At 38.5% G+C, this 20875-nt stretch overlaps 1 protein-coding gene across 1 annotated transcript in view; it reads left to right on the plus strand.

Annotated features, from left to right (window-relative positions):
- The window catches only part of CSMD1 (CUB and Sushi multiple domains 1), a 2075474-nt gene that overhangs the window by 1924520 nt on the left and 130079 nt on the right, over positions 1-20875 (plus strand). Inside the window, exons 55-56 of the mRNA XM_089679519.1 lie at positions 10364-10552; positions 20503-20676. Of these exons, the coding sequence (XP_089535645.1) occupies positions 10364-10552; positions 20503-20676 (363 nt within the window). The remainder of the gene's footprint in view (positions 1-10363; positions 10553-20502; positions 20677-20875) is intronic.

Consider the following 20875-nt stretch of genomic DNA (forward strand, 5'->3'; position numbering starts at 1 on the left):
TGCCACATTCAGATTTTCATTTTCTTACATATTCCAGACCACTGCACAATTACCATGATAAATGTTATGTTTATATATGTGAACAATAGCAATGTTTAGATTTTAACTCAACTTACAAAAGTAAGCCTGTAAAAGTAAGCCTAAACGTGTGAAAAGGAGGAAACAAAATTGACTTTAATGATCCTAATTCCATCTGATTCTAGCTAATGTGAAATTGGCCAACTGTGTAGCATTGCATTATGGTGCTCATAAACTAGAGTATTCACAGCAAAAGCATGTTTTCAGTATTTTTCAAAGCATGGGTCTTTGACTTCAAACTTGATGAACCTTAGGCCATTTGGGAGCAATAAGACTGAAAACATAAACTCTCAGGGGAAATCCATGTGCTTGTTCAATGCACAAAATCAATACCAATATTTGAATTGTACTCAAAAAAGTCTCCAACTCATCCAGTAGGTTCTAACATTCCTAAGATTTGTTAGTTTATAAGTGCTCAACCCTCAGGCACCATATAAAATGATTTAGCCCTGAAAAAAATGATAAGCAGGAGTACAATTTTGGAAAAAAAAATCGTATTTTTGTGATTGTAGAGGAGATAATATTTAATTCTATAGCTGAGAGATGGACAGATGGACAGTTGCCCAGATAGACAAAGTTCTTTACTTACAATAGGTTAGAAAATGATTGTGTTAATATACTATAAAAGAAATAATAAATACAAAATCAAATACATTTTGATTTTTAATAAACTTAGGACATATCATTTTCATTTCTGACATTTGATTTTGCTTACTTGCTTCTTTTAAATTTGTTTAACTGACATTTTAATATTCTATACAAGATCATTTCTTTTTGATTGTTTTATTTCTGATGTTAGGTTAGGAGCACTATATTTTGAATGACATGCAGCTTAATGGTTTGTAGAGTTTATTTATATAATATGTTGTTTGACTATTTATTGACACAGAACCTACTGTATTATGATAACCCTAATCTTATCAAATAGATTTTGATAACCCATCCAAGAAAAAAAAAACTATATGATATGTATTATAAAATTAAGTGGGCGCCATTCGCAAAAGCAGGTCATATGCAGTAAGTAGGTGTTTTCCCAAATACAGTATGCAATCCTGAAAATGTCAATTCACTGTCTTCTGCAGTATTTACTGCATATAGCAAAAACACTCATAAGTACCGCATAAAACAGGAGTTAAAGTCAATTCACAAAAGTAAATAAATAAATGCATGCAATAAATAATTAATGGTCCAGGCACATGATAGTTAAGGAGCGGGCAGCCATTGGCATACTTAACCAGTAAACAACATGGCTGTTAAGAAGCAATGAACAACTGATGAGAATGTATAGAAAACAATTGACAGCAATAACAATTACGGAAAAAACAGTGTGGGGGTCCCCCCAATTGAATCCCAGCACTTCGGGTCTGGTATGAATTTTAAGGGGAACCCCACTTCAAAATGTAAAAAATGGTGTGCCCCCCCCCCCAAATTCCTACCACATCGTTATCAGAGTGTCCAGCCCGGCAGATCAGAAAAGGAGGGAGGGGCGAGCACCAAAGCTCCTTGTCCCCATGTTGATGAGGACCCTTGCCGGTGGTTGTGGGGATCCCTGATCATGGCCTTCTTCATGCGAATGAGTAGGGGTACATGGTACCAAAAAAGTGACAAAAAAGAGTAAAAATGTAACAATTTTCACAAGTCCTTTAAAAAAAAAAAGTCCCTTGGTTTTTATCCCATACTCATTCACATGGCAGTGGCTGGGATCTGGGGGCCCCCTTCAGACCCTGCATCCCACCTGCAGACCCTCACTGGTCAGGGTTGTGGGTATGAGGACCCAGTCCCCATAAACATGGGGACAAGGGGCTTTGTGGAGGGGATCCCCCCTGCCCCAAAGCACCCCACCATGTTGAGGGCATATTGCCTGGTATGGTTCGAAGGGGCACTAGCTTGTCCCCCCCCCTTTCCCGACCTATTGGGCTGCATGCTCGGAAAAGGGTCTGGTATGGATTTTGGAGGGGACCCCATGCCATTTAAAAATAAAAAATTAGTGTGGGGTTGCCTCAAGATCTATACCAGACCTAAGGGTCTGGTATGGATTTAGGGGAGAGCCCACAGCATTAAAAAAATGATGTGGGGTTTCCCTTAAAATCTATACCAGACTTAAAGAGCCTGGTAAGGATTGGGGGAGCCCCATGCTGTTTTTTCCATAATTTTGATGTGCCAGCAATTATTTTGTTTACATTCAGATGTTAGTCGGGAACTCCGCTGACTCAGCTGTTGTTAAGGACACAGCAGCTTCTGATCCTTAACAACCATGACAGTTACTGGTTGTTAAGGATACTGGCTGCCGCCTGCTCCCTGACAATGCGGACTTTACTACTGTAAATAAATACGTCAGCTACCACCACATTAAATTACCACGTTTTCACTACTAAAATACAGCACGACTTCATAAAATAACTCATGCGGTATTTTAGTAGCATTTTTTAGTGAATTTCAAATAACTTTTTAAAAAATGCTCTGCTATATCTTACTGCATACTTGGATGTGGTAAGATAACACTTTGTGAATGGAGCCCACTGAGCTTAAACCTATCCATAGCACCATGTGGTACCAAAGCACATTTGTTATCTTTTACACAGGAGGAATTTTTACAATATTCAGATCCTGCATAGATATACAGTATAAATAGCTATAATATCTAATCACATTTTTATACAATGTCAGATTTCCCACTTGATACACATATAACGTAAAAAGCACAAAATATATTCTGAGAAATATATTCCTGACATAGTTAAAGTTTTGAAGTTACTTTTGGCCTGCTATTCCATATGTATATATCCTGAGGGCTTTGAATCTACTTAGATATAAGTTCCAAAGTCATCAGGACATACTTAAGCATCATTCTGACTTTTTCAAGAGACCAAGCTGAGAATGCCAGAACTCATTTTCTATGTAATTCTTGACAGCTGTCACTAGGAGAAAGCAATCTCCTGTGCTACATCACCTGGATTTACAATTGTGTCCTCTGGGTAAATAGTAATCAGGGAATCCTGTGGCACAGATGTTCAAGTCAAGCTATTTAATTCTTTTATAGGATCTGTCTAAGTGACTTTTATTACTGTATATATTATTGTCACCATTAATGAAATAATACATATAGGGTCAAACTTAAAAATATTTTTATTTACAGCTGTCAATCATTCTGTCATTCATTTCAACATGTTACTGAAACCAGCCACATAATGTCTGTATTCTTACAGCTGTGCTGAATCATTATTATTGTCAATGTATTTTACCAGAAGCAAAAAAAAAAATAGGCTATCCTACTCACAGAAATATAAAGGGAACCTGTTACTAAAGAAAGACTGCTTGACTGTTCACAAATCATAAATCTTATGATGCAACATATTTCCACTGATTCTGTCAGTGCTCAGAATAGTGTCATAGTCTAATACTGAATTCACTTCAGATGTAGTCATTTGAAAGAATTCTCTCCAATGTCCAGGCACAGGGCATTGGGAGCATTTCTAAAGCTATGCAACTTTCTTCTATTTTATGTTCAACTCCAATTTTCCTACACTCCTATCCTCTATAATTTTTCCATACATCCATAACAACAGAGAGAGCACAGTCATTTTTTAATTCGGAAATTATTGGTAGTCAAGATAGGGGTGTCCCTGAAAACATTAGTAGTAGAATTAATACTATAGAAGGCCAGAACAGTTTTTCCCCAACTAGAACTAATGTGGAAATCAAGCTAGCTCAACAGAAGAAATGAGATGAGGATCTTTCCAAGTAATGTCAAATCCACTTTATGGAAAGGGCAAAAATGATCCCTTGATTGAAGCTTCCAAGGTAAAAAGTGAAGCGGGAAGCCAAGAGAGATCTGTTAATACACCAGAAAAATACACAGAAGAAACTGCATGCCCTCTCAAAGCACATAGTGTGATTAAGAGGCTTCATACAGTACCTGCCTAATGCCCCACAATGATGTTAAAGCAAATAGGCCAAGCTTTATCCTAGAGACAAATAGAGTGATTATACTCAGGGGCGGACTTACCATTTGGAAACTCGGGCACTGCTCAAGGGCCCGGGGTCAGTAGGGGGCCCCATGAGATGACCCTGGTACGTTTCTTATAGGCTTTTTTGAGTTTGGGCAAGGACACAGGGGCCCCATGATCCCCTATTGCCCGGGGGCCCCATGAGTTGCCAGTCCGCCCCTGATTATACTCAATGGTAACATAGCACTAATGCACTTACCTTGGAAGATGCTCTAAAGGGCATTTTCTTTCTACTTTATATACACAGAATTGAGGTTTTCAGATTTGTTGCCTAATAGACTTTCGGCCACACATATCATTTAACTCAAGTTTTGCTGAGCAAGTCCCATGATCATGCTTTTCTAAACTTAACAAGGGGTGTTATTAGTATATTACATATATTTTATTTTACTGAAAGGTAAACCAAAACTCACATATTGCAAAATGCCATAATAAAAGCTGTAATGTAAATTTAAAGTGTCACTAAACACATTATCATTCTCTCATATGTTTTCAGCTGCAAATATGACAATACAATCAATCCAGAGTAGATTGCATAGAAATAATTAGTATTCGTATCTCATTTGCTCTTTTTTTTGGCTGCAATCACTTGATGCTGTTTATTTGATTTGTGCCGCATTTTGAAATATGTGGACAGAGGAGGCAGTAAACTCCTGAGGCAGCCTGCAGACATTAAAATCAGGGAACTGCCCCACAAACCTCTGCACTGTGTGTCACCTAGACTTTCAGTGTAAAGACTCAATCATTCCTCCGGCTACACTCTGCAATCAACATTGACGTATGTGGGCGGATAGCAGGGGGGAGAGGAAGGTGCTGTGATAGAAACAGTTGGAGTCAGCTCGCAGACCTCTAAATTTCGTGTTACATGGGGTACCTCTCAGTTTAAAGAATCAATCAGCCCTCTGGTTCTGCCCTTTAATCAATGTTGGTACATGTGGGCAGATAGCATGAGATAAGGGGAAGATGCTGTCATAGAAACAGTTGAAGCCACCCCCTAAGATTATGAAAGTGGTTTCATGAGAAAAATTAGGATGTGAAAAGCTTCCCGTAAGGCAGTTTGTGGAGCATGCACTTTTTGAGAAGCAACACAGTAACTAGGGAAACTAGGGGATCACCTGCTATTGCACTGCCACCATGAAGAAAGAGGTCTATGAAAAAGACAGGATCAACCAGGTGTTTACAATAAATAAAACTATACATTAATTAAAGCTTCAGCAGACAGGTGGAGTACATAATTTTATATTATAAAGCACAAAGAAACATTTTGGGTTTAATGACACTTTAAATGCACATGTTGTGAGGAAATACTTGCACCTTAAACTGCCTCAATGTTTTAAACATACACACTGTTTATATTTTCTAACCTTGCAGGATCACCTTGGATGGGAGGTGGAATTAAGATTTAAATGGAGTGTGGTCTGTAACTTTCTTGGTGATAGTAACTATTGATCAGACAGGCACAGATTCCACCTCATTTTCTACTCATACTGACAGTTCAAAGATGTTATATAGGCTGGGCAATTCAAGCTATTAGTTGTTTTTTTTTAGCTAATCAACACAATTACAATTGTTTCCAGTGATTATTATTTAGAAATGTTATTATGTGGACAGCTTACAATCTTTCAAGCTATATACTTTTAAAGGCTTCTCCAAAAACGTTATTAGGTGCTTAGTGAAATTCTTACCTCAACTCACTGCATGGTGCTTCTATACTTACCTGTGATGCTTAGGAAATGTAAATTAGGTAGAACAAAGAATGACTAATATAACAAAGTTTAACATATTGGGGTTGATTTACTAAGGTAGAATAGACTGTCTACTTGGCAACATTAATTTTCACTTTGCAAGAATATGTTCCCTTGAGTTAATGAATTAGGTAAAACTGGCTTCCATCATCCATGATGCAGAAAAATACTGTTTTGTTTTTTTTTATTTTTCCTTGCAAGTGATTGGTTATTCTTTCATCATGTTCACTAAGCTAAGTGAAAATGCCCTTGAAAAGTGAAAATTCACTTTACAAAGTGAGCATGCTCTACTCAGGAATCAACCCCAATTACTTTATTTACGAAAATGTATCTGAAACCATTAAGTCTACTAGAGACACACCATCAAAAGGTTCACCCCAATAACAGAAATACAACTGGCCAAACATTAAAGTCTGATTGTTCAGTCTACTAATATTAGGAAGAATGGTAATAAATGAAAATATTTTCCTGTTACAATGTAAGAATAATTGACTGAAAATGACTGAAATTAGAGATTGCAAGATGTGTGGTCTGCTTTATAATCTCCCTGTGGGTAGTGCCATCCTTCCTACTATCCCATCCAACAAAGTCTGTGCATAGAGTCTGTTGTAAAACCTTTATTGCTTCCTCTGACATGAATACAGAGACCATAGATGAAAGGTGAACAGTCTATTAAATCAACCTCTTGACCCCTAGTGTATTTTGTCCTTTCATCCCTGTTTAAAACTATCCTGTTACTGACAAATTTACACTGCTGTATCAACTGTATTAAGTATCTTAATTCTTGTAATAAAACCAAAACATTTGCTTTGTCTCTAGTAAATTTGGCTCTAGCCATGCTCATTAAAATGTTCCTGTTTCTGGACAATTTTACTTTATTGTATCAAGGGAGTTTCTCTAAGCTTATCCACTTGCCCTCCAGAGAATTTACCCCCTTTCCTGACCAGGCGATTTTTTTGCATTACGGCGCTGTTACTTTAACTGACAATTGCGCGGTCATGCAACACTGCACCCAAAGTAAATTTACGTCCCTTTTTTCCAACAAATAGAGCCTTTTTTTGGTGGTATTTGATCACCTCTGTGTTTTTTTATTTTTTGCGCTATTTAAAAAAATCTGAAAAGTTTTAAAAAAATATATATTTTTTACTTTTTGCTATTAAACATGTCCAGTAAAAAAATTTTAAAAATCATATTTTGTCATAAATTTAGGCCAAAATGTATTCTGCTACATGTCGTTGATAAAAAAAAATCCCAATACGTGTAAATTAATTGGTTTATGTGAAAGTTATAGCGTTTACAAATGGCGGTATATATGCTGGGATTTTTTGCTTTTTATTTTTACTAGTAATGGCAGTGATCAGTGACTTACACCAGGACTGCAGTGTCACGGGTGCCGCCATCAACATGCGACAATCGCACAACCGCGCCCAACAATAATATGTTACGCCCGCGGCGTCAGACCCCAGACCTTCTCACCAAACTCGTGACCAAAGGACTGGCCGATCTAAAACCGCAATGTGACGTGTGTAACAATGCCACACTCAGCTGCGCCCTGCACAACGATTGTCCAGCTAATGGAACGCAATCGATGCACCAGCAGCCTGAATGCGTTTGTTACTGGGTCGGGTTAATTACGCAACTAACCCTTCACTGCCACCACCTCTTTTTGTACAGAGAAAGGGGAAACTCTCTTTATCAAATATACACTGTAATGGTTGAAAAGTCGCCAGTCCAATACGGTCACTGCAGGCCGATTGGGCAGAGGATTAAACAAACACAGTAGCGTCTCTTCAAAAGGCAGGAATTTGTGGATTGCAAGTAAGCGATTAGAAACAGTTTAACACTTTCAGAAATAAATATTTATTACTAAAAGAGTCAAACAGGTGCAATAAAATATTTACAAAGAAAATGTAACTAGATATATATATTTATATATAAAACAGCATATCACAGCCAAGAGATACCAGGAAGAAGTTAAAAGGTTAAGTTACTTGCCATGTTAAGCCTTAAGGTAAGCAGATCCAAGTTGCAGAGCGGAAAGGGTCTTTGATCTCCTGCTGTTACAATGTTAAAATTAGGAGATCTCTTTAGCTTAACTTTTCAGGCTTGCCAGCCTGTCTTTTAAAGTCCCCCTGCAGGGGGGAGGTGGCTCTGAATACTGGCCAATACGCTGTTTTGGGAGGGGTCAGTTGGGCGAACTCTGAATTAGAACCAACATCTGTCATAATCCATGACATGAAACATAGGGGAAAACCTGACTTGAGGAATGTTCATTTCATTCTGTCACCTTTAACTGTTAGGATTTATGAGGTTACAATCTCTTTCAATTCCTGGGAGAAGTTGCTTTATCTGTTTTATGATATGTGAGCCTACACAGGTTCTTGGGTCAGTGCTTCCCAATTCTCTGAGGAACACTGGCCTTATCATGACTTAGGTGAGGAAGGCTACACTTTCGCAGACTGCTCGGCACCGAACTAAGGATGCCTTAACCTGCGGTTGACCCATAACCAGCCCACCATCTGTCACTGTGCCTCTCAGGAAGGGAGGGGGAAGGAGAATAAAGGATTGAGGAATACTTCTAATAAAAAAGGGGAACTTCGTGTCCAACTCTTCTGAGCAAGTTTGCTACATGCAGGACTGCGGTGGGCATTCTGACACTGGGGGAGAACTGACTTGGTGTCAGTGACATCCCCAGTGACACCAATACAGTGATCAGTGCTAAAAAAAAGTAATAGAACTGGGAGGAAGGGGTTACATGAGGGGCGATCAGAGGGTTAACTGTGTGCTGTTTTACTATGTGCTGTGTCTGTGTGCTTCACTGTAAGCACACTGCTTTGCATGGCTGTGCTATGCACAGCCATCCAAAGCAGTATGCATGAGCTGATAGGGAGGAAAACTGTTTTGTTTACATACAGTTCTCCTCCCCGTCGGAGATGCCCAGCAATCACCGGGCGCTGGTGAGTAGTCACCGGCCAAGACCCGGTGATTGACAGCCGTGGCCACTAACGGTGGCATGGGTAGGTGTGCACGCCCCCTACCCAGAAATGCAAAATCACGTATATATACATGATTTTGCACACCCGTGCCACCCTGTATCAGTATTTCTGGAATAGGGTGGTCGAGAAGCAGTTCAGGAATGATTTGAAGCTCTGCTGACTTCCATCATCCAACTATGTGAAGAATACCCAATCATGTGCAGGGAAAATGTAAAAAAAAAAGTTTTGTTTATTGCACAAAGTGAATTTGCACCACATTCACTAATCTAATGGAAAATCCCCTTGCAAAGTTTACAACCTATTTGCCTTTAGTAAATCAACCCTATTGAGTACAAACATGTTTTTAATGCAATAATTAAGAAAACAGAGGTAACGCAGTAGTGTGATGTTGCCCAGCAACAGAACAATTTTAATGAGCAAGGCTGGTCCTGAATACAGCGGTGTAAATTTGGCCTGTAGTAAAGCAGTTTTATTATGGATAACAGGTCTAACTGGTGCACTCCCAACTTTAATTTTCAAAATGGTGCAGGGATGCGGTTAACATCAGTGATATAATGTGAGGTGGTTTAGGTTCTTGTACTTTCAAATGATGCAGTATCATGCTGGGAAAAAAGGCAGTTGTAAGAATAGATGGCCACTAACAGTAACAAGTGAGCATCCCATACTTACAGACATCTCTATGAATATATATTAAAAATCTAAAAACACCAAAGAAAAACACCACCATTTAACAAAAGCTTGTATTACAGCACATACAGTTTTGTGCTGAAATAGCTGCATCATCTGCAACACTAGCCGAGGATTGACAGCTGTGAAAACAGAAAATATATTATACACGTGGCTTCTGGGGTCATTAATCGAAGGAGGGTTCTTTATTAGAAAGCCCTTCACTGACTCTTAAAGCTGGTATGAAGTTCACAGCTGCAGCATGATGTTTATAAATGTAGCCAGGTGGTTAAATTTGAAAGGTTATTTTTTTATATATATTTTTTTTAATACCTGTGACATGCCATTGTCTAGGGAGGCATTTGTGTGAAGTTAGAGTGGCTTCAAACAAACTTTTAACTCTGAGCACTATGTTTCAGAAAACATGTTACAGACCATTTTGTGTCATTTTATGTCTAAAGCAGGGGCGGACTGACCATGCAAGCTCTCGGGCACTGCCTGAGGGCCCAGGGTTAGTAGGGGGCCCATGAGATGCCCCTGGTACCTTTCATTGGCTTTTTCATAGGCTTTTTTGGGTGTGGTGAGGACACATGGGCCCCATGATCCCCTATTACCCGGGGGCCCCATGAGTTGTCAGTCCGCCCCTGGTCTAAACTAATTCTTTCACCACAATAAAAATCAAGTAAAGAGTTTACTCATTGTTCTGGTCTAGAATTGCTGAGTGCTAAATAAAACTGATTTAGAAATTGTATTGTTTAAGAAGTTTGTCCTAAGAGTTCATAACACTTATTTTTAATCTAACTTGTGGGCACTAGACATTATTTTTTACCTATGATCTGAAAGCTATTGCAAACTCTTATCTCCTTTACAGTGGTAAACTGCACAGATCCTGGATTTGTTGAAAATGCAATTCGTCATGGACAACAGAACTACCCTGAAAGTTTCCGATATGGAATCAGTGTGACATATCATTGTAAAAAGGGTTACTATCTTTTAGGATCATCTGTTCTTAACTGCAAGGCAAATGGCATGTGGGACAGATCACTTCCTAAGTGCATACGTAAGTTTTCTATGTTCAGTCTTATTTATTACAAAGCTAATGAAATTATTGTTTTTGTACAGCTTTTAAAATGTCAGTATAAATGCAACATCTGTATGGATGAAAATAAAATACTCGTCACAGTGTATTGGTGATCAATATAGTGAAAATGATTTGCTTTAAAGTAATTATTAATATACAGGGGTTTAGTTATTAAAACTGGGGAGTGCAAAATCTGGTGCAGCTGTGCACGGTAGCCAACCAGCTTCTAACTTCAGCTTGTTCAATTAAGCTTTGAAAAAAACCTGGACCTGTCCTGTACTTCAGAATGGCCAGCGAAAGGATGCAAACTGACCACACAAGCACAGATCAGCTACTGTGCTTTGTGTGGTAAGTTTGGAATAAGGAGGAAAAGGTGAATGACAGGATTAACCAGGTACTTCAGAGGGAACAAGTACATAAAAATGATAGAGACTATGATATATAAAATACACATATGTGAACACACACATAGAAAAAAAATATTTAAGGTAACATACAGTACACTTTAAATCTAAACTACATGCACATATAAAGAACACCAATTAATGCAGTCATGCATTCATAAAAAGAAGCATATTTTGTAAATGCAGCTATTATAAGTACCTTTATTTGTTTTGGTATCTTGTAATCGCCTATATACCAACAATCAGACTGAGAGAGGTAAGTGCAGCATCAGAGACTCATCACCTGTGCTGTATGTGAGTTGTGCTGTCAAGGAACATTTTGACATGATAAGAGACCAATGTGAGCCTAGCAATAAAAGTCTGATTCTCCTTCAGTCTTTAGTCTAAGGCTGGGGAAGAGAGGGATGACCAAACTTTATTGCTTAGCTAGAAAATAAAAAAGTCAGGTCACTGACTTGGCTGTGCTGTCTACTAGGGCTGTGTACATCTCTGGGCTGGATGGGCAAAAACATAAATCTTTTGCCATCTAAGAGCTCTTTCATATGTATTAAAATTATGTATTTAGCTGTTAGCCTGAAGTTCAGCCCTAAAGGTCAACTACAGCCAACTTGTTGAAACACATACACAGGAAGTGTATTATACTGTATACTCTCAATGGTCCCACCTATGCTGTGTAGGAAGCTTGATGACATTTTTATTTATTTATTTATGATTTCCTGAGAAATATGGGAGTGAAAGAATGGATACTTTGATAATATGACCTGTTATTTAAAGGACCAGTTAACCTAAATACCAGCTTTCCCCTATATAAAAGATACAATCCACTAAGTAAAATCATAGCAAAATTTGAATGGCATTTTAAAAAGTTTCATCAAATTTTATTTTTCACATATAATGATTTATTACTTGGTAAATAATTCCCAGAAAACTATGGTTTTGCTAAAGTAACAGACTTTTTAGAACATGTGATATTACAGAGAAAACATGTTGACTGCCAGCTGGTTTGGTAAAAGATAGAAAATATTCATATGTATGGTTTAAAGAAATGCGGTTTTGGTCCCAACTTTCTCCAATGGATATTATTTCTATATGACAACCCCAAAGCCTATATTTAATACTCAGGCTTTCATTTATAGTGGTTTTCTATTGCCCAGGGCACTAGGCAGGGCTGTCTACCCTTGCCCCTATTATTTGCTCTTGCCATCAAGTCATTAGCACTTCTGCTCCACACCAGCCCCAATATCAAAGGTGTTGAAGTTGGTTCCTGTCATCATAAGTTGTTTCTGTTTGCCAATGACATTCTAATGTGTATTACCTTCCCTTTTACCATGTTACTCAGCTAGATGGTTTCATCTTGATCTCAGTTGTGAAGGTTAATCAGCATAAATCGAAGGGCCTCAATGTGTCCCTACTGACAGCAGAAGTATCTCTTCTTTGGGAAACCTTTTCATTTCAATGGGCTACTACCTTGGTCCCCTATTTAGGGATTAAATTGACTAGATGTCCCTCTGTGTTATATTGAGCTATCTGCCAGTGCTCTCTCAGTTGACTACTCTTACAACCATTTAGCAACTCTTATAGGTTTCCTGTCTTTGCCGCAACACAGCTATCAAGATGGCCCTGTGCCCAAGATTCCCTACCTCTTTCAGGTCCTCCCTATAATGGTTCCTTCACATTATTTTGGCATCCTTCAGTTGTTAAGCCAAGATTTCCTAGAGCTTTGCTCATGCGAAATAGGCTGTCTGGGGCCCTGGGGGTACCAAACATCTCTAAATACTATCTGGTGTCCCAGTTAGCCCAAATTAAGCTTTATCATGCTAGGAATCAAACCTGCAGACATTGATCCAGTATTGATTGATAAGTTACTCTGGCTGCATAAGTCAAAGCGGGGGTTTGTGGACATTCCAATAACCTTTCACTTATTCTATATGATAAACTTAAAGGCCCCTTCAAGTTAGTGCCCCATTACCCTCTAGCATCTTTTTACAAACACATTTCTTTTTATCCTGCCTACTTCACTCCAGCCTCATTTCAACAATGGAAAACTCTAGGTCTGACATGTTTGTGCAACCTGGTTACTGCCAAGGCCATTAAATCCTTTCCTACCCTACAAGAACAAGCACATCTCCCAGGAAGAGAATTCTTTCATTATTTACAAATATTTCATCTCTTTGCCTCATATATTCAAACTTTGTCAGATCTCACTAATATGTCCCCCTTTGAGGGCATATGAAATTCAGACCTGCATGCTCCAGGCATCATCTCTAAATTATATATCCACCTTACTTCAGTGGCATGAAAGCTACCCTCCTACACTAGTAAATGGGTTTTTGACTTTGGAATTAAGTTGGAGCAGGAGGATTGAGATGAAATTTGGGCAACAACTAAATCTTCCTCACAACTCAGAATTGTGCCACAATTCTGAGTTGAAATCTTTACAATAATATCCACCTTATTTAAAATAACTATAACTCCAGATCATGCATTTGCTTTGCTAAATCACTGTTCTCTTGACCCCAGATGAAACTCTCTTAACAAGTAAATCGTAAATACACAAACACACACACACACAATTTTTGATGATTCTTTTAATACAAAAAGAACCCTAAAAAAGTCCTGCAATGAACATCCACTATTACGGTTAGGGCTATGTACATACTGTGAACTTTTTTCACTGATTAACTATGTTTACTCCTCTACTGTATTTATGGAGAGAGCCACACAGGCTGGACTTCATACATGTCTGCCTTTGTTTATGTCTACTACATGAGGGATGGGGAGATTATGAGTTCACAGATCAGCTCTCAGGAGGTGACAAGGACACTGAATTTCTGGGAAGATCAACATTTATTTTCTGCACTCACTAAACATATTTTTTGCTGAAAAAAAAAGAAAATTATTGCAGCCATCACATTTAAAGACTGGTAAGTTGCAAAATGAAATATTTCTTTGTTCTTGGATTTAGCTTTGCCTAAAATTCCTGATTTCTTCATTTGACCCTTCCTCACCTGCTCTCTATGAGACTATCCACGAGAATGATTGATCAGTATAAAGCTATTAGAGCTGAAAGGTCCAGAGTCAAACTTTTTTTTATATTGTGACTCCTCTTGTTGGCTTCCACAGTGCATTACGTTGTATCTGACCATGCATACAGGAGTGTATAGGTGTCCAGTATGCATGGCTGTCTACAGTTTGGTTTGAAATAAAGCAAACACATGTCCACTCTAAATGTTACAAAACATTGAAAATGCAGTTATTTTTGTGCAAATAATAAATTCAGAATTCACAGGGTATACTTCCCATGCTAATCATTTTGCAAACTCCTCCGTGCATATGCCTTAGCTTTTTTTAAAAATTAAGGTGCTATATTTTTCTGTGGAAATAAATTATGTCTATTATTTTGCAAAGGTCACATACAAGAAACATAATGCTGTAGTGTAGTACATAATGTATTCCTGCATTCATCTGCTGATAGAGGATACAGTAATGTGCATTTGTGACCTTGAAATATACTTTTTAAATACAGTATTCATATTTCTGAAAAACAAGTGTGGATGAGTTATAGCAACATTTCGAGTAAAAATGAAAACAAGTTTCTGCCACTGCAATAATTTTATTACAGGGTAAATCAAGGTAAAGAGTCTGGTAAAATGAAACAATTGCACCCATGTAGACAATTGTAGAGTCCCCAAAGGGAATGGAAGAGGTTAATGTACTCCGTGTAATTTCTTTAACAGTGCTTTGCAGTTAAGATTTTAGTAACAGCAGAAATAAGGGGCAAAATGATTTACTGCAGCCTTGAACACAGCCCGAGAGGAAGCAAACAACTAAAATGAAAACATAAGTGATGAAATATCACAAGAGATTACGTGTAACAATGGAATTTTTGTATTATTTAGAAGGTGTGTAAGTAAGAAAAGAAATGAAATGAAGTTTGCAGTTCTCTGTTAAGCATTTTTCTTCTCAAATGATTCTGCATCACTGTTCACTCCTAAAACAGTTTATAAGGAAATGAGGTCTGTGGAAATCAACAATGAAATTATTTTTACTTTCCCATTGTGCTTTCTGTCAATCTACCTATGGTCATTAAGAGAAAATTATAATTGATACAGGGAATGTAAGTGCCCCTAAAAAAATTATTTACGGTAGTTCAAAAAGCCGCCTCATTAGCAATTAGGAATTATAATTGCATTTTGTTAGTTTTGTCCTGGAGTATAAAAATAGAATTACAATTTTTGATAAAGTGTGTACTTCCTCTGGAAAGCAATTTAATTAAAATATCTTTTCTTAAAGCATATAGTTTTCATCAAACATAATAGTTTGAAAATTGTTCGGCTATCAAATTAGCCCATAAATGTTTGAATGGCACACAAACGCACACACACATATACACATACACACACATACACACGTATACACACAATATTTTCTTCACTTGTGTAACCTACAGTGTGAATGACAAAGAAAAAAATGGAAACTGACTGGCCTTTCAGCATAATAATTGTACATTTTATGACATGCAAAATCAGTCTATTGTTTATTAACTGCTTCCCTCTGATCACTGCACATAAACAGCAGGCCTGGAGCAACACTCGTTTTGCACCCTGCATTGGAGGTTCATGCGTGACTCACAGAGTGTACACCTGGGAGCTGATGATCACTGTGTCCCCTGGACACAGCAGATCACATTAATGCTGTGTCCAGGTGAGCCCATGGTCCTGTACAAGGTGATTGCTGTGTAAAATCACAGCAATCACATGGTAAGCATAGGAAACCAAAAGAAAACATCAGCTCTTTCTGCTCTCAAAGAGATAAGCTGTAAGAACAGACATCACCCTTACTTCAGCCTGTAACTGTACAGCAGCCTATCACACTGCATGTACATCCACAGATTGCGGTGACAGCCTGTCCCAGTGTCTCTGATCACTGTCCAGTGTAATAACAATAAAAAGTGCAGCCAGCTTCCTGCCACTTGTCCCAGTGTCACTAGTGCTCACAGTAACACCTCCATGCCCCATACCAGCATCCTGATCTCCTCCAGTCACCAAACTAATGCCCTGATCACCACCATACAAGCATCCTAATCACCACCATACAAGCATCCTGACCACCACCATAAACCATACTGGCATCATGATCACCATAAAACCAGCTTTCTGATCATTACTTTATGCCATACTAGCATCCTGATCACTGCCATACCACATACCAGTGTCCTGATCACTGTCATATGCCATACCAGCAATCTGATTACCACCATATCCCATGCCAGTGTCTTGATCACTGTCAAACCCCATATCAGCATCCTGATCACTGCCATATGCCATACCAGCAACCTGATCACTACCATACCCTATACCAGTGTCCTGATTACTGCTATACCCCATACCAGCATCCTGGTTAGCACCATAGCAGCTATACGCCATACCAATGTCCCAATCACTGCCATACCAGCATCTTGATCACCCCGCCATACCCCATACAAGCATCCTGATCACTGTTATACCCCATACCAGTGTCCTGTTCAGTGCCATACCCCATACGAGCATCACTATCACCCCCATATCCCATACCAGCATCCTGATCACTGGCATACCAGCATCCTGACCACTGTCATATGCTATACCAGCATCATGATCACCATAAAACCAGCTTTATGATCACCACCAAATACCATACTAGCATCTTGATGACCTCCATACCACATACCAGCATCCTGATCCCTGCCATATGCCATACCAGCATCCTGATCACCACCATACACCATGTTAGCGTCTTGATAATTGAATACACCACACCAGTGCCATGATCACTCCCATACCAGTGTCATTATCACTGCCATACCCAGGGGCAGACTGACAACTCATGGGGCCCCCGGGCAATAGGGGATCATGGGGCCCCTGTGTCCTTGCCCAAACTCAAAAAAGCCTATGAAAAAGGTACCAGGGGCATCTCATGGGGCCCCCTACTGACCCCGGGCCCTCGGGCAGTGCCCGAGTTTCCAAATGGTCAGTCCGCCCCTGGCCAAACCCCTTACCAACATCCTGATCACCTCCATATGCCATACCAGCAAGCTGATCACCACCATACCCCATACCAGTGTCCTGATTTTTGCCATACACCATGCAAACAATCTGATTACCACTACACCAGCATCCTGATCACTGCCATATGTCATACCAGTGTCCTGATCACCTCCATACTCCATATCAGCACCTTGATCACCGCCATACCCCATACCAGCATCCTGATCACTGTTAAACCCCATACCAATGTACTGATCACTGCCATACCCCATATGAGCATCCTGATCACTGCCATACCCCTACTAGCATCCTGATCACCACCGCACACCATACCAATATCCTTATCACCTCCACACCCCATACCAGTGTCTTGCTCACCACCAAACCCCATACCAATGTCCTGATCAATGCTGTGCTTCATACCAGTGTCCAAATCATTGCTACACCAGTGTCCTAATGACTACCATACCAGTGTTCTGATCACCACCATAGAAGTACCAATATCAACAGAGCCAGTGACCCCAATTGTTTTCACTGTCTTGGTTGTCCAGGGCCTCCAAAAATGTGATAGGCATTCAGGAAATTAGATGCACAATTTATGTCCCAGGAAAAAATAAAGGTGCTTCTTGAATGTCGGGCAGCTCTGTGTGGCTAGGATGTGAAAAATTCTCACTCGTGGTATCCACTACTCAGGAGGAGTAGCAGAATGTGTTTTGGGTGTATTCTTAAATATTCCCATGCTGTATGTGAGAAATACCTTATTAAATTGACAACTTTGTATTAAAAATTTCATTTTCTTTCCACATTTTCCAAAATCTTGTGGCAAAAGTATGAAGTCTTCAAAAGACCATGCCTTTTAAAAATACTTTGAAATGTTTACTCTCCAAAATGGGGTAATTGTGTTAGTGTTTCAACTGTCCTAGTGCTCCAGGGCCTCCAAAAATGTGACAGGTAGTAAGGAAATTAGATGCATAATTGTTTTTGCCCTAGAAAGCCTGATTTTGGGCCCTTGTGTGATTAGGCTGTGAAAAAGTCTCACGCATGTGATATCCCCATACTCAGGAGGCATAGCGGAATGTATTTTGAGGTGTAATTACAAGTAAGCCTAAGCTGTGTGTGAGAAATAGATTGTTAAAATGAAAACTTTTTGAAAAAAGATAAAATTTCTTCATTTTCCAAAAAACTGACAAAAAAATTACAACTTCAAAAAACTCACCATGCTTCTTATTAAATAACTCGGACTGTCTACTTTCCAAAAAGATGTAATTTGTGAGTTTATTTGTACTGTCCTGGAAGTCTCAAGAAATGAGTCAGTACAGTCAGTACATCAGGACTATGTAAGAAAATACAGCGTTAAAAAAAAAATATATATATATATATATATATATATTGCGGAATGGTAGAGTGCAACACATAAAAGTGCAAAAAACATTAGTAAATGCGAAATTTAAAAATCAAACAATATGGTAAAGTGCATCATGAATGTAATGAGTTGAATGAAACAGTAAAGTGCATCAAGTAAAAGCATGAAAATATCAGCTAAACAGCTCAAAAAGCAAAGGCCAAACAATAAAGTATATCATGGGCAGAATCTAAATACAATAATGTCTGTGGTGATCCGTGAAGCAAAGTGCAGTAGTAAATGATGTTACAATAAACATATAAAATCTGAGATATATAAATAGGATAAAACATTACATCAATGTCCGTGGTTAAAAGTGCTATTTATATAGTCAAATATCCATAAATGGAAACAATTGTCCGTGAAACCATAAGGTGCAGTATAATTAAGGTGCAGAGTGCAAATATGCTGATGATCACACAAAAAGAATCCACCACCTCTCTTGGATGTACACTCTCCTGATGAAAACTGGTAACAGGCAATCAAGCATTAAACATCTGAGAATGGAAGGCAGCCAAAGGGTTAATCTGGACCAAATTCATCCTGGGCACTCGGATGGGAAGTCAGCCCTTGTCCTAGAGAGAATAGCTCACCACAGGAGCCAATAAGGTTGCATAAAGTGTAGTATTTAATAGAACATTAAAAAGTATCCACGTGGAGACAGGAATCAAAAAGCAGCGGCAGCGTGACGTCAGCAAATGGCGGCTCCACCCAACGCATTTTGTGCGCATGCATGCCCTCAGAGGTATGCCTACGCAATATATTTATTTTTATAATAGTAATGGCAGTAATCAGCAACATATAGCAGTACTGCGATATTGCTGTGGACAATCTGACAATCTGTTTACATAGGCAGAGCTGTGTCCTGTCATTCTACTCACTGATCAACGGGTGCCAGCGCTCATCCATTGGCCGGCACTCATTAATCAGCTTCTGATGACTGATCACAACGGAACTGGTGTGCCGCCTACACCAGGAAGTGAAAAATCACACATATATATATATATGTGTGATTTTGCACAGAACGGCCACACTGTAGCAGTACATCTGCTATAGGGAAGTCGGCAAATGGATATACACTATCTCTATCTCCATCTGTCTCAAAATAATAAAAATTTAATTTAGGTAGTGTTGCATGCCTAAGTAATTTTTATTCAAAGTATGACAGCAATGAAAGCTGAAAATTGGACTGGAAGGGTGAAAGTGTTTGGACATGAGATGGTCAAAGTGACCTTACATGTGTGGACCCAACCAGCTTTGTAAATCTCCTAAAGTCCTACTGTTTTTATGTAATCTGTGTCCCAATGATTGCTATAAAATATTTCTTGAAGTAAAATATAGAGAAAACAAATCCTTTTTTTTTAAATCTCAATACACAATATAGACAAAAAATACTTTTTTAAGCTCAAAAACAGTATACATGCCATTTCAGTGTCATAAATGGTGACAAAAATATTGGCTGAATTGTGAAAATTGCTATGGTCAATATAATACTGCTAGTCCTAAAGTCAAAGTTAAGTGGATAGCATTATCAATAAAGCAAAACATTTTGGTTAAAGTTGCATTGTTCACAGGCTGAGGCAAAGTAAAGGAAGCATGTAACAGTGTCATCAATGCTAAATAAGCAGAAACAACAAAACATGTAATGTTGACTGTGTGCTGCCTCTGGCTTCATAGGTGAGCCTATAAAGAGGCAAAACTGTATTTACCAGTTGTTTCACATCATTAATGTCTAGAAGTTTGGTAGATATCTAATTTAGGACTTTAGTTTTCCAGGCATAGATAAGACATAATCTTAGAAAGTTTGTCTTGTGAGTCTCAAGGTCTATGTCACCAAATACCCCTAGAAGATATCATTTTCATCTGCATATGTTTCGAATTGTAAATTATGCTATATGAACTCAGTAACAGCAATTTATTTTACAACTACTTAAGCATTGGGTAGAAAATATATATGAATTATTAACAGTGAATTTTAAAAAAGTGATTTCAAATTAAATAAATATCTCCAAAAAGAATACCTCAGGTAAAATAGTATGTACTGCAATATTCATTACTTATGTCAGTACATTAATCACATTCTTTTTCTATTTACAGCTATATCATGTGGTCATCCTGGTGCTCCTGCTAATGCTGTTCTAAGTGGGGATAAATTTATATATGGGTCGAAAGTACACTACTCTTGCACTGGAGCTCATATACTTATAGGAAACTCAACCAGAGTTTGCCAAGAAGACAGTCGATGGAGTGGAACACTTCCTCACTGCTCAGGTACATTTATAAAAAGAGCAATATACTGTATATAAATATAGAGCACATTTTTTGCCACATATAAGTTATGTTGTAATTACAGCCTTATGTTCAGAACCAATGAACCCTTTGCTCTGCTCTAAAATCAGATAGTATTTCCCAGTATAATGTTTATTTGGCAATATTCATTTGGTGTTACAGGAACTAAGTATACAAAGCT

Source organism: Staurois parvus, unplaced genomic scaffold, assembly GCF_062004578.1.
Source record: "Staurois parvus isolate SC_StPar_1 unplaced genomic scaffold, SC_StPar_1.0 ptg000226l, whole genome shotgun sequence".
Taxonomy (NCBI): Eukaryota; Metazoa; Chordata; class Amphibia; order Anura; family Ranidae; genus Staurois; species Staurois parvus.